Below are 13261 nucleotides of genomic sequence, written 5' to 3'. Positions count from 1 at the left end.
GTTAGACCCCGCGACGGCGCCGGCGGGCAGGGAAACCCGCGGGGCGCGAGGCGGCGTCTCAGGTCCCGAGACGTAGGGGAAACAGTCACGGGGTCAGGGGAAGGGGTATCTGGGCTGGTTTCGCGTCCCTCCGGGATACTCGGTGCGTGGACCGCGGCGGCCGCAGGACCAGCGGGGCCTCGTGGAGGCGCGTGCGGCGCACAATGCGGGGCTTGGGCAGTGGTCCCGCTCGGGGTCCCCCAGCCCCGCCTGACAACAATGCTGACGTGGCAGCCCCGTCTCCCGGCCTCCCGGTCGGTGCGTGGACGTCCCCGAGGCTGATGTGCGGGGCCGCGACAGCGAGGGCAGCTGTCCTCCCCTGGGGCCGGCTGCAGGCGCCCAGGAGGGGACGAGGACGCGCTCCCACTCCCTTCTCTGTGCCTGCGCTGACCTCAGCGCCCCTCGGAGCCTGGCGCCCTGTGTCCCCCCAACCCCGAGCTGGCTACTGCCCTCTCGAAGGCAAGGCCACCTTGAGTCCTGCGTCCACCGCGTGCCGCCCCAGGACTCGCTATCTGCGTACCTACACGTAAAATGCGTTTTTAGCCTTTTTATTAAAAGCATAAAAGTAGAAAGTATTTTTTATTCCTCTTGTTTCTAAGACGTCATTCATGCTGAGCCCCGCGGCCTTGCTCTTCCGCTCCGGTACCCGCCGTGGCGTGATCCAAAGCCTCACAAATACTTGTTGTTGAAAATATAGCTATTTTTCACTTAAAATGTCATTTATGCTACTGATGGGTTTGTTAATTTTTAATTAAATATTTTCAAGTTTCACTTTACCCTCTAACATGGGAAATTATGATAGATAAAACCTGGATAAAATCCACATACACCGAAGCTTTGTGGGCTGGGGGGTCCTGGATCATTCCTGAGCACTGCGGTGAGTCGTCACGTGGTCACCACAGCCTGGCCAATGACACTGCCCTGCTCTGTGAAACCAGAAACAATGGGAAAACCCAGTAGGCTTCCCTGTGGGGGGCCGGCAGGCAGGTGTCACTTGTTTAAAGACATGAAAAGTTAGAAAGTTGCCACCAGAGGCCATGGGAAACCAACTTTACAGAACCGAGGTCAGCGCTTCCCTTCCAGCGACCTCAGAGGGGCTCGTGATGGAGAATGTCCTCTCCTCAAGCCGGGGCGCCTGTGTCCTAGGATGGCTCGAAAAAAAAAATAAAGCTTTATACGCTTGCAGGACATTCCGCGAAACGTCTAATGGGGAAACAAGCTCCAAGGACACAGGCGTCATGGCCACCAGCACCCCGCTCCCACCCACGGGCTGTGTGACTGAGCCCGCTGGCCACCCGCCCCAGCAGAACGCGCACCCCGCAGCCGTTCCCCAGCCTGGCTGCCCGCAGGTGAAAGGCAGGCCGTGCAGATGGCGGGCGTCCTCAGGCGCTGGGACAGTCCCCCAAAGAGGGCGTGGCATGCACAGTGCAGGCACTGTCACTCAGGAGGGAAATGCAGGTTAGATGGCCGCACGGGAGACAGCCTGACGAGACCCAGGGCGGGGCACGGCCGCTCCAGCCAGTGTTTTGGCAGGTGGTTTCTGCTGTTTTGTTGTCTTTTTCTTTCTTTAATAATAGTTCCTTTTTCAGAGCGATTTCAGGTTCAGACAGAAGCCGAGCAGTAAGTTTTAGGAGTTTTTCATAGAGCCTAGATATTAGCCCTTTATCAGGTACACGATTTGCAATATTTTCTCCCATTCTGTGGCGTGTCTTTTTACTCTAATCATAGTGTCTGATATAAAACTTAATTTTCACAAGTCTAATTTGTCTTTTTTTTTTTTTTTTTTGCTGCCTGTACCTTTGGTGTTATTTCCAAGAAGTCACTGCCAAGTCCAGTGTCGTGAAGTTTGCGCCCTGTGTTTTCTTCTAAGAGTCTTACAGTTTTAGGTCTCGCGTTTAGGTCTTTGATCCGCTTTGAGTTAGTCTTCGTATCCGGTGTGAGGTCAGGGTCAGCTTCATTCTTCTGCACGTGGACACCCAGTGCTCCCAGCACCATTTGTTGAAAAGACAGCTCTGGCACCTGGCCGTGTGACCACACGGGCTGACGCGGCAGCAGTTACCAGGTGGTATGAATTCGTCCACTGCGGACAATGGGGAGCTTCGCCTCACGTCGGGCGCGAACTCTGCTTCCCCGACTTTCCTGCTGTGAAACCTTAGGCAAGACCACCGTCCTGCTCTCCCCTCCGTCCCCCTCAGGCCTGGGTGGCGGTCGTGGGGTTTAGGTGCCCAGACACCATGCCCGGGCTCTGGCATGGCGGAGGCTCTGTGGCCCCATGTGGCCCCATCATCGGATGTGGCGGCCCACGTCTGTGTACTGGAGTACCCTGACAGTGTTCGAACCCTGGGGACCACCCGTCCCTCTGCCCGGGGCCACCACGGCTGTCGGGCGACTGTCTCCACCCAGCTCATCCCCCTGGAAAGTGCACAGCTGCCAGGCACCCGGGACAGAGGTCAGACGGCAGGGACCCTCGAGTCTGTTAAACTAACGCTGTGTTCTGGGCATTTCGTCACTTCCAGCAATGGGCTTTGATCTCCCAGAGGAGGATGGTCAATCAGAGCTCCCGGACCCCTTGTCTGTAAGTACCCCTGACACCTACCCCCGAGACGTCACAAGTACCCCCAGTGCCTTCCCCAGAGACGTCACAAGTATCCACGATGCCTCCCCCCGAGATGTGACCAGTATTTCCAGTGCCTTCCCCGCTGTGAGCAGCCGTGTTCTGGAACAGTCCGTTTGCTGGGCCAACACCAAAGAACACACGGTCCAAACCCCCGCTCGGCCACAGCTGACCCGCAGCCTTTCCGAGACGCCAGGTGCAAACCGCTCGGCACAAAAATGTGGACGACAAGCATTTTTAAAGAATCTTTATTCAGAGCTGGGGCTTAACGTTTGTCTCCACAGACTTGTACCAGTCCTCAAAAACACGCCACACGTGGCTGGGCTGTTAGGTGCTGTTTCCACAGGTGGGCACTGACAGCTGTCACGTATGGTGACGTGAGCCCGTCACGGATGTGCTTTGTTGCCTGACGTATCTGTGTACAGTAGGGTGAACAGTGGTGGGGACCAGCCATATGCATGCCCAGCGGTGGAGGGAGGACCCACGTCCGCGTGTCGTCACCCTCTGCACAGAACACGTGACCCAGGACAGAGAAGCAGTGTGTCCAGTGAAGGACTGATGGCCACTAAGCTCACTCCAGCGACTTGGAAAGGCTGCGTCCACTGTGCACGCCCCTCACCACGCACGCAGGAGACAGGGGTCCCGGCCAGGCTCACGCGGACTATGCCTGGCCGCACGCTCTCACCGGGGGCCCGGCCTGCGCACCCCGCTCGGGACGAGGAACGGCCTTCGGAAGATGTTTGGAAGTCTGAACGCTGACACGGGAGCAGCCGAGACTAGGAAGAGCCCTGTCCCCACTCGGCCCCGCCCCGGGCCCCCGGTCCACGCGGGGCCCGCCGCCCTCCACGGCCGAGCCCAGGGCCGCTGGCGCGTCCACTCTTCGGAGCTCGTTCTCACTCTCGGCTGTCTTCCTGTCACGGTCCCTCGTGTGCACGTGGCCCTCAGAGATCCCCACCCGCTGGGAGCACTCGTCCTAAAGAGTGGAGTCCTGAGGGAGGCTTCCTGCGGGGCTGCGACGGCTGCGGCTCACGGGGGCCTCCTGGTGGCGTGGGTCGTATCCTGTTCCAACTCCCCGACCTTGTGGTCCGACAAGGCCGCAGTGGGCAGGCGGCACGTCCCAGTGGACAGCTCCGGGCCCGTCAGGACGCGTGGGCCGGGCCACCCGAGGTCGCAGGGCTGCTCTGGGCCCCTCCGGGGTGGCCCAGCCCCTGGCAGGCGTCTCCCAGCACCGGTCGTGTGTCTGGCCGATTTTCAGGCTGACCGTCCACCAAGCACCAGCAGCACGAGCTTTGGGGACAGTCTGAGAGAGTGGCCAGGACAATCGTGACACTGCTCAGGGGGGCCCTTCCTGGGCCACTTCCATCCTGTGTGTGGGGGGGGGGCGTGACGCAGCCTCACACGGCACTTTGCCGCTACGGGCGTGTGCCTACGGGGAAGCCCCGGGAAGCCCACCCCGATGTAGACTAGCAGGATTCGGAGGCTGCGCTTGCTGCAGCCCAGAGCGACAAATGCTGTGACTCTCAAGAGGGACCGACGCCTGCTTCTCTGTGACCTTCTCGTGAGTGGGGTCATGCCCGGGCAAGAAGCCCACGGTGCTGGTGACGCCCCGACCCTTGACCTCGCCGGGAGGGTGGCACGGCTCCTGGGGCAGACCCGCACCAGCCCCCCGACCCACACACGTCGCCCGTCCCTGACACGGGCGCTTAAATCCAGTCAGCACCAGTGTCCCCACCAGCACCAGTGTCCCCACCACGTCAATCCTCATTTTCCATGAAACACACTCCGAGACGTCGGCTGTTTGCGGCCGGCTCTCCGGCGACTCAGAGACGTGGCACCGGATGGACAGGCACGCAGCGGAGCCCCGGCCCTAAGGAGCGGCCCAAACGAGGTTCTGGGCACATGCCAAGGCCACAGTCACACAGTGGCCCACGAGAAGGCTGTCCCTTTCCCCGCGGGCCGAACGCGTTGCACACACGGCCCGCGGCCCCGGCATCCTGCGTCTCCTTCGACTCCCCGGCTGGGCACCATGGGACCCGGGCCTGACCTCAGGGGAGGACGTAGATGCGCAGACCCTGCCACTGGTCACTGGAGGCAGCGACAGAGGGGTGACCCATCGGACGTGACAAACTGCCCTGCCGTCCTAGCGTCTTGGAGCTGGGCCTCCAACGTGGCCTGGTGGCGCATGGGTGGCCACGGAATGCAGCCTCGGCCAGGCACGCAGGCCGCCTGTCTGGCCCGGGCCCCCCAGAAGCCCCGCTCCGAGCGTCAGGGTGGCTGCGACCCCGTGGCCTCCACAGCTGCAGAGTCGAGCCGTCAGAGCACGTCTGCACTTTTAAATCTTTTAGTTACAAATGTGATTTTGAAGCCTGGCCACACAGCGAGGACACCCTCTCGCTGGGAATCCACACAACTGCATGTGCGTGTGCTTGTGTGTGCACATGCCGGTGCATGCGTGTGCCCGTGTGCCCGTGTGCCAGCGTTGCCTGTGCCCCGGTGAGCCCATGCGTGTGCGTACACGTGTGCATGGTGGTGCCTGTGTCGCGTGCACGTGCGCTTAGCCTGCGAGCCTGTGCGCAGCATTGCGTCTGGTGCACAGAGCGGTCCCAGAATCCAGAGCGTGGATGTTCCCACAGCAGGGAAACGGTCACCTGATCGGGACGGACGCCTACGTGGACGCGCGCCTGCTTTGTTAGCCGGCTGCCGTGTGCTCGTCAGCAGACCCGGCCCCGCACGCCTGTCCTTTAAACATGCACGCTAGACAACAGAGACACACAGGCACTGTGGCACAGGCTCATCGTTTTAAGAAATGACTCACTCTGTGACATGGGCTGGGCCCTGGGGGTTGGGAGTGGACGTGGCCAGAACCAGGGCTCCCTTCAGGGTTGGGGCAGGCCAGGGGCTTCCGGTCAGCAATCCCAGTGCTCCCGGCCGCCCTGGGTTGTCACGGTGATGCTTCCCTTCTGGACAGCATACATCTGGTGATTGATGCACACCTTGCTCTTCGGCAAATTCTATTGGAGTAGTTTTAACTTAAATATTTTAAAAGTAATCTTTACATTATTGGAGACTGATAAAAATACAGAATCTGACAACTATTCATTTCATTCAGTCTGATGCTTTGAAAAGCTTCGCTTACGTGTCACCATAATTTAAAAAGCAATCCGTGGCCCGCAGAAAGCTCTTTGCAGGGTTGTTTTCCAGATCCATCCTTTCCTGTTATTGGTCCAGATTTAACGCACTTTCAGAAACCCCTGACACCCCATCCAAGGAGGCGTGCGGCCCCTTCCTGTCGCGTCCTTTGGTTCTAAGTGGTATGCGGAGGCTGCGGTCGGCTGAAGCAGCCCCGGCTAATTGTTGTCGCACAGAAGCACATGACGAGCCCCCTTCTCAGGCCTGGCTGCAGGCGTGGCGGCCCCGAGGCGGCTCTATGAAGGGACCACAGCAGTGGCCGGTGTTTGGCAGCCTGAGTCCATTAGGATTGAGTCCTTGGCTGGGGTGCTTGGTCGGACGGAGCCCAGCCTTGAGGGTCCGGGCCCCGGGGCCACGCCAGGCCTCAGTAGATGTCCGGGCAGCCTGAGAAATCCCGCTCGAAGTAGCCCCCTGCGTACAGCCAGTCGGGGGTCCCGGTGTGCGGGTTCCTGCCCTGGCGAAACCACCTGCAACACGGAGGAGGCTCAGGGACCGGCCGAGGAGGGACAGGCCGAGGAGGGACCGGCCGAGGAGGGACCGGCCGAGGAGGGACGGGCCGTGGAGGGACGGGCCGTGGAGGGACGGGCCATGGTCCTGGACAACGTCCCTCTGGCAGGCCCATGTGGCTCCAACGTGCATTTTAAGTGCAGCGCAGGGCCTCCCTCCACTTCGGACGCTCTCCCCTACAAACGTCCCGATGTCACTTCCCAACAAAACCTCAAGGGTTTCACAGAAGACGCCTGGGCCGTCACGAGGGTCACAGGACCTTAAGCCACCCCGAGCCTCTCAAGGTGGGACCGTCATAGTGCCCCTCCCTCCCCTCGAGCAGGCCAGGTCTGTGTGTCAGCAGGAGAGCAGGGAGACACCATGGGCGGTGCATGCGTGTGCCGGAGGTCATGGTGGCCCCCGACCCGTCGGAGAAGCCAATTCAGTCACTGCCACCGGCTCCCAACCAGCACCCAGTGCCTGCGGCCTCAGCGTGCGGTCAGAGGAGCATCTGCTTCAGAACGTGGGGACAACAAAGGGGCCCTCCCCACTGCCCCGGGGGGCGCGGGGCCCCCGTGTCCCCTCGCGCACGGGCCTCACCTGGTCTGCCACTCGGCCCCCTCCCTGGCGCGCTCCCTCCGGGCCTCCCTCTGCTTCTCCTCCAGCCGCTCCTTCTCCTGGCTGGCCAGGTCTAGGGCGGGCACACAGAGCTGGGTAAGGGGCCGGGGCGGACGGCGAGGCCCCTAGTCCCTCTCTGCTGGGAACCACGCAGGGGGGACTGCTGGAAAGCCAAGCCCGTCACCAGAGCTCGGGCCTGTCCGCAGCAGCCCCCAGCGTGTGTCACCCACGGGAGCCGTGCCCCCCGCGAAGCTGGCCGCATCCCCAGACCTGCAGGGTCGGCCGCTGCACCCCCCGCCCCGCAGCACCGCCTGTCGGCACCGTCCACGGCAGCTCCCTGCTACGACACCACGGGAACGCGCCCGCAGCAGCCCGGCGCCACCGGACTGTTGCTGACCTGACCCAGGGCAGTGCGTGAGTGAGGCGGGCTGGCCACCACGGCGACACCTCCCCGCGCCCCACACGGCAGCGCCTCCCCACGGCGGCCGACCGGCGACACGTGCAGCAGTGGCCCCACGAGTCGGCCACGGGGACATCTAACGAGCAACGCGCCCCGCTGACCCCGACAGAAGCCTCGGGACATGGCTGTCCCATTCACGCCGCGGGGAGCGTGACGTCACTGCGTCTACAGAAGGGCTGGCCTGCGACGCCCTAGACAGTCCCACAAGCCCTCGGCACAGACGGGGCGCTCCGTGCTCGGGGGCAGGCGGTTGGCGGGCCCGCCCCTGCTGTCCCCGGGGCCCGGTGCGCACCCATGTTGCCGTCCTCCATGCCGCGGATGTCGGGGCGCAGGCGGCAGTCAGTGGGAGCCAGGATCTTCTCCATGCCCGTCTGCAGCTCGTTGAGGCTGACGGTGAAGCTGGTGAAGTTATACATCTGCGGAGCGGGCACAGGGACCCATCAGCACCGCGGTGGGCTCTCCAGCACGCGCACCCTGCCCGGGCCCATCCGGTGACGCCCTCCCTGGGCACTCCCGCCAGACACCAGGACAAGGGCTCCGCCCGGCCTGAGACCCACCTGCCCGGGCCTGCACCCTCTCGTTGACCGCCCCCACGCACAGCTGTCTCCCCAGCGTCCCTGGGGCTAACTGAAGATGTGCTACACGTCCAGGAGGCCATGTCTCCTAGCTGTTCCCCTGTCCCCACCCTCATGGTCCATCTCCACAGGCGGCCAGAGAGGCCTGCCCGGTCCCCCCAGGGAGGGGTGGAGTGGGCGCCATCCCTACACCCCCATGGCCCTACCCACCACCCCTGCCAGCACCTGTAGGCCCTGCACCTCCTCACGCACACAAGGTCACAGGTGTGACCTGCCCTGCCGTGGCTCCGCCCCAGTGACCAGGCCCCGCCAGCACCCGGCAGGCAGGGGGCCTGTCAGCACTCACAGAGCCAGAGGGCAGAGGACGGAGCCACGTTAACAGGGACCCCCTGCGACACACAACCTCGTCCCAACACGCGGCGCTGTGCCACTCTGCTGGGGTCACGGCGCTGCACAGGGTCACGCCGAGGAGGTGAGCGAGCGGTTGATCTGCAAGCTCCGCTCTACTCAAACTACGCGGTGACACAGCAGAGAATTTATAACACGCTCTCTGAGTGTGCCGTGTAGAAACACCATCAGTTTACGATCGATAGCAAAGTGAAGTGTAACTTATGATGGCTCCGTATTCGCATGATGTTATGTTTATCATATAGACAATCTTCCGCAGCATACATCATCATTTGCAATATAAATTCATTACATGTCATACAGATTGTAAGTTTAATTTTCTAAAATAAATATCAAAATGCCTTTAAGCATCTAAATTGACACGTCAGCAGAGCACTCTCCCCTATCCGGTCTGGAGACCCCTTTCGTAAGGTGCAGGTGGTGTGACCTCAGAAGGCACACGTGTGTCCCGGGGCCACCTCTACCTGGGGCAGCCCCAGCAGCTGTGACATTACACGTGCACAGACACACGTGCCGGCCACGTGCCAACACATCACCATGGTCCCCGTGGGCAGCACTGCCCATGCTGCCGGAAGGCCGGGCCGCGGCTGAGGCTGGGTGTCACTCTGGGGGGGACAGAAGCCCTCGGAAGTTCATGCCTGACCAGGTGACGGCGGGACAGTGGATGAGGGGCCGGGCACGGGGGGCAGCCGTGGGGAGCACTGACCTGGGCGGAGTTGGGGGGCCGGGCGTTGACCCTCCAGAGCAGCTGGCTGCCGGGGATGACCTGCACGGTCTCCTGGACCTCGGGCTCGGCGTCGGCCACGTCGCTGTCAGCTCTCTCGGCACTGCTGTCCTGAAACACACGGCAGCCATGTGGGCGCAGACGCGGGCCCGGACCCCCTTCCGGACAAGCTGCCAGCCCCGAGCGGGACGCCCTCCAACGCAGGACAGGCCACCATGCCCGGCCTGTGGCCTGTCTGTCCTGCATCTCAGGCAGCAGCCTGGCTCCGGCTTCCGCAGTGGCGACTCTGCTGGGCTCCCGTGCCGGGCCCCACAGACAGGGCACAGGGCAGCAGCCGATGGCCCAGATGACATGGGCCTGAGGCCGACGGCAGCCAGAGGGCAACACTACCTAACACGGCATGTCCGTCCCCGGCAAAGGGGACTCTAACGGAGCACTCAGGGACACGGGGCCTCCGCGCGTGTGGCCCGCGGCCACGGAGGGTCTGTGTTTGCGACCGCTTGGCCACACTGCTGGACGAGACGCCCCCGAGGCCACATCTCAGATGCAGCAGCTGCACCTACTTCCAAATTGAGGAAGGGGGCCTGGAGGAGGAGGAGCGTGGTCACCCACGCAGCGTGAGGCCGCGGCACCGACACGCGACAAACACAGCCGGGGCCTCCCTGCAGGCTGCGGTCACGCGGTCGGCACCAGAGCTGGAGAAGGACGAGCCCCTCGCTGGGCCGCCCAGGACGGCAGGGCCATGCCGAGCGGGCTGGGCACGCCGGGGCTGCCCCGTGCCCAGCTGGAACCACACTGCTTCTCAGCACGGGCGTTGCTGGGGGTGTCGGACAGCGCCCGGGACAGCACGATAAAAACACGCACGCCTCGGGTCCGGCTCGTTATCCGGAAAAATGTGCCCTCTCTTGTGCCCGCGCTTTTCGGGTGTCCTCTGGGGCGGTGTTTTGGTGTCTGGGGTTTTCCCTGTGGGGGAGGCGCGGCCCAGTCACAACTCGCCGGCTGCCGGCTGCACTTCCTGCCTCTCAGAACGGACGACGCAGACGCAACACTCGCTAGCTGTTCTATCAGGTCTAAGCCAGCGCGGTGCGGGGGACGGGAGGCTGAAGGAGTCTCCGGAACACAGGGTTTCTAGGAGGAAGCGGAGGCGCCCCGACAGCCAGGCTTGGGGGACAGACGCTGTGACACAGGACACGCTATGCCTGGCAGTCAGCACAGGAGCCTCTGCAGTCGGAATGCAGACCGACGCCACTGCCAGCCCAGCACCCCGGACGGGCGGCTGCACGGATAGGCACGGTCCCTGCGTCTGCCTGTCCCAGGCCCTGAAGGCACGCCGCGCCCACGCGAGGGGACACGGGGCCGCTTCCCCGGCCGGACACGAGCACGCGGAGCAGCGCCTTACCGGCTGTGACTGTCTCGGGAGCTCACCCCTCCGTTCCTGCTTCCTGAAGGACTCGTATGCCACCGGGTCGATGCCCCACAGGCCCTCCGTCCACTTCCCGTAGATGATGGACAGCTTCCTCCTGCTGCATCGAGGGTCAGAACCAAGGTCACAGCGGGTACACACCAGGGACCGAACGCACCACCCCTCAGTTCTGACTGTGGAACGCGCTCCGTCCTGGCTTGTCGTGCTGTAAACCTTACGGCATCTCTGGACATAAACGCAAGGAAGGAAATTTGCATCGTGGGGTCTCTACTCGTGCCCTTGAGACAAACCAGTCACCCTCCTCACATACCAAAGCGTTAGAGAAAATGAAGGCCACAGCCCGCAGGCGGGGGACAGGGCTGTGCGGACAGGAAGGGCAGAGGCACGTCCCCACATTCTAACGTAAAACCCCGCATGCCCGTGGGGTGTTCACACACACGTGGCCCGTCCCCTAGAAGGGCACACGGGCCTTCTCGTGTCAGCCGACGTCACGGGCTCTCCCCTCACGCCCGCGCACAGGACGCCCGTCGGCGCCCGCCTGCTCTCCTCGTCGGCCAACCAGAACTCCGAGACCTTCCGGACTGGCCAAGCTCCCTGCAGGTTCTGAGGCAGCGAGGCCACAGTGTCAGAATTTTTCTTTCTGTTTGCGTCTTCCTAGGGGGAGGGCACACAGCTGGCCGCACACTCCTGGGGACGCCCTGGGCACACACGGCGTCTCAGAGGCTCACCCTGGAAGGCCGGCGGTGGGAACTGGCGGGGAAGCACAGCCAGTCCTCACTCAGGAGAGACAGCTTGGCGGACACGCTCTGTCTCCAAGAGGCCTCATGCTAGGGAAGAGCTCCCTCAAATTTGGGGTGGAAAACAGCGAATGAGAAGAGGGTCCGTACGTGCTCCCTGAGGGCGGGCAGGCAGGCAGGCGTGGCCTCGAGGGCACTGCCTACGCTGACCGCGGTCTCTCCGGGGCAACTCAACCAGGGAGAGGCTGCTCACGACTGGGACTGCGGTCCTGTAAGGTGGCTCCGAGCCCTAACTCGGTCAGCGGGCCATGTGGGCAGCCTGAGGTGCCCAGGCGCTCTCCAGGCTGGTTCTGGAGCCCGACGCAGGGGGCGGAGCGGAAGCGCCTGCTGCTTTATGTTGGGAACTCGCTTCTAATTGATAATGTACAGATTTTAGGGGCTGGAAGGAGTCTCGTGTCCCTATGTGAGGACGCTACTGGCCATCAGCCTGTCCAGCCCTAACTTACGGGCTGGAATGAACGGGTCACACGAGCACGATGCTCGTAGCTGAGCTGTGCTGACAACACGTGAGGGACACGGTGGGTGCAGGACACGCGGCCACGCTCAGGTCCAGGGTTTCTGAAAGCCCGCGGCGTGACCGCTGCAGTGCTGGAGACAGACAGACCCTGGCCTTTCCCCCGGGAGAGCGTGCGATGGGCCCCAGGCGCCCTGAAGACATGTCCTGTTTCTACTTTATGCTCAATAACAAGTGTTTTTCAAAACTAAAGTGAGGCATAAAAGGAGCTGTGACTCTGTGCGCTGTGCACAGACGACGCTGGTGAAGCTTCTGCACGCGGGTCCGGGGGGCAGCGGGACCCGCCCCGTCCGCGGACCTACTTCTTGTCCTGGATGTGGCCCTCCACTCTGTGCAGCTCTTTCCCAAACAGCCCGCACGGCTTGAAGTGAAGCACGCACTTATCTCCAGTTCTGTGGGAAAGAGAAACACGGGACTGGATCGTGGGAGAGACGTCCAGGAAAGGCCTGTGGGGCCGGGGGAGAGACGGAGGCGGAGACAGAGCACGGTGTGCAGGCTGCGGCGGCACCGCAGGGTGACATCAGGGCGTGACATCGGGGAGTGACTGCCCACAGGCAGGGGGACTTTCCAGGGTGATGGAAATGGTTGCACAATTCAGTAAATTTAGTACAAACCGCTTAAAGGCCCGCTTTAAATGGGTGGATTTTATGATAAGTAAGTAATATCTCAATAAGGCTGTGAACTTCCAGGAGCGGGAAGGACAGACTGGACAGCAGACAGTGATTGACGGTCACCACATTTTTACCTGGGAATCCACACCATTCTTTACTGTCGTTTAAAGCTTCAAAATAAGTTGACAATTGTGACTAAAACCAAATGCCAATACAGAACACGAATGGTGACCCAAAGCGGACCAGATCCGGTTGCGCCAGCGCGAGGCCGGGGGCCGCCCGTCTGGAAGCTGGGGCAGGGGGCACGAGGGACCTGCCCCGCCCAGGGCTGCACTCGGAGTGGAGGGAGAACACGTCCCGGGGTTCGAAGCCAGCACTTGTGCACGGCCCTCGGTTGTCTCTGCTGCCCAGTCTGTCACGTGACGGTCGGGCACCATTACCTGTGGTTTAAAATCTCCACCGTCCCGTACTGCTCTATCCACAGCTTCCCGATGATCACGTTGTGCACGCAGCAGGTGGGGTTGGTCCAGGTGTATGCCTCGCTGTGTCTGTCACGGGGGCCAGAAAACGAGCAGTCAGAGCCAGCGAGACGGATACTGTGACCCAGGCGCAGCGGGCCGGAGCTGCTCCGTGACGGCCTGAGGGCTGCGGAGGACGGCGTGGCTCCTCATTCAGCGTGCGCTTGAAATTTAGTTTTTTCCTTCGTAGCATCGGCAAAGCTTTCTAGTTGAACGTCAAGGCCAGTTCACGAGCGTGAGGGTGACAGGGCAGGAGGGTGCGTCCGGTGAAGCTGGACAGAGGGC

The 13261-nt window shown here is 62.3% G+C and overlaps 1 protein-coding gene and 1 long non-coding RNA gene across 10 annotated transcripts in view; one reads left to right on the top strand and one right to left on the bottom strand.

The window, feature by feature from the left end:
• Positions 1-6: 6 nt before the first annotated feature.
• Positions 7-5748, top strand: LOC105301410. 8 transcript variants are annotated; one of them, XR_896726.2, is made up of 4 exons: positions 7-297; positions 1226-1497; positions 1856-2614; positions 2749-5748. It is a non-coding gene; the product is annotated as an uncharacterized LOC105301410 (long non-coding RNA). The 8 variants fall into 8 exon arrangements; XR_002776019.1 differs by having other exon boundaries at positions 7-293; positions 1856-5748; XR_896725.2 differs by having other exon boundaries at positions 1859-5748.
• OSBPL2 (oxysterol binding protein like 2) overlaps positions 5648-13261 on the bottom strand; it is a 26613-nt gene continuing 18999 nt past the window's right edge. For both annotated transcript variants that reach the window (XM_011374046.2, XM_011374047.2), the window contains exons 9-14: positions 12150-12239; positions 10513-10636; positions 9096-9224; positions 7699-7822; positions 6929-7019; positions 5648-6309 (exon numbers count right to left, since the gene is read on the bottom strand). In XM_011374046.2, the coding sequence (XP_011372348.1) occupies positions 6207-6309; positions 6929-7019; positions 7699-7822; positions 9096-9224; positions 10513-10636; positions 12150-12239 (661 nt within the window). In that variant the 3' untranslated portion in view covers positions 5648-6206. The remainder of the gene's footprint in view (positions 6310-6928; positions 7020-7698; positions 7823-9095; positions 9225-10512; positions 10637-12149; positions 12240-13261) is intronic.

Source organism: Pteropus vampyrus, unplaced genomic scaffold (genome assembly GCF_000151845.1).
Source record: "Pteropus vampyrus isolate Shadow unplaced genomic scaffold, Pvam_2.0 Scaffold239, whole genome shotgun sequence".
NCBI classification, from domain to species: domain Eukaryota; kingdom Metazoa; phylum Chordata; class Mammalia; order Chiroptera; family Pteropodidae; genus Pteropus; species Pteropus vampyrus.
This window is presented reverse-complemented; position numbering and strand designations above follow the sequence as displayed.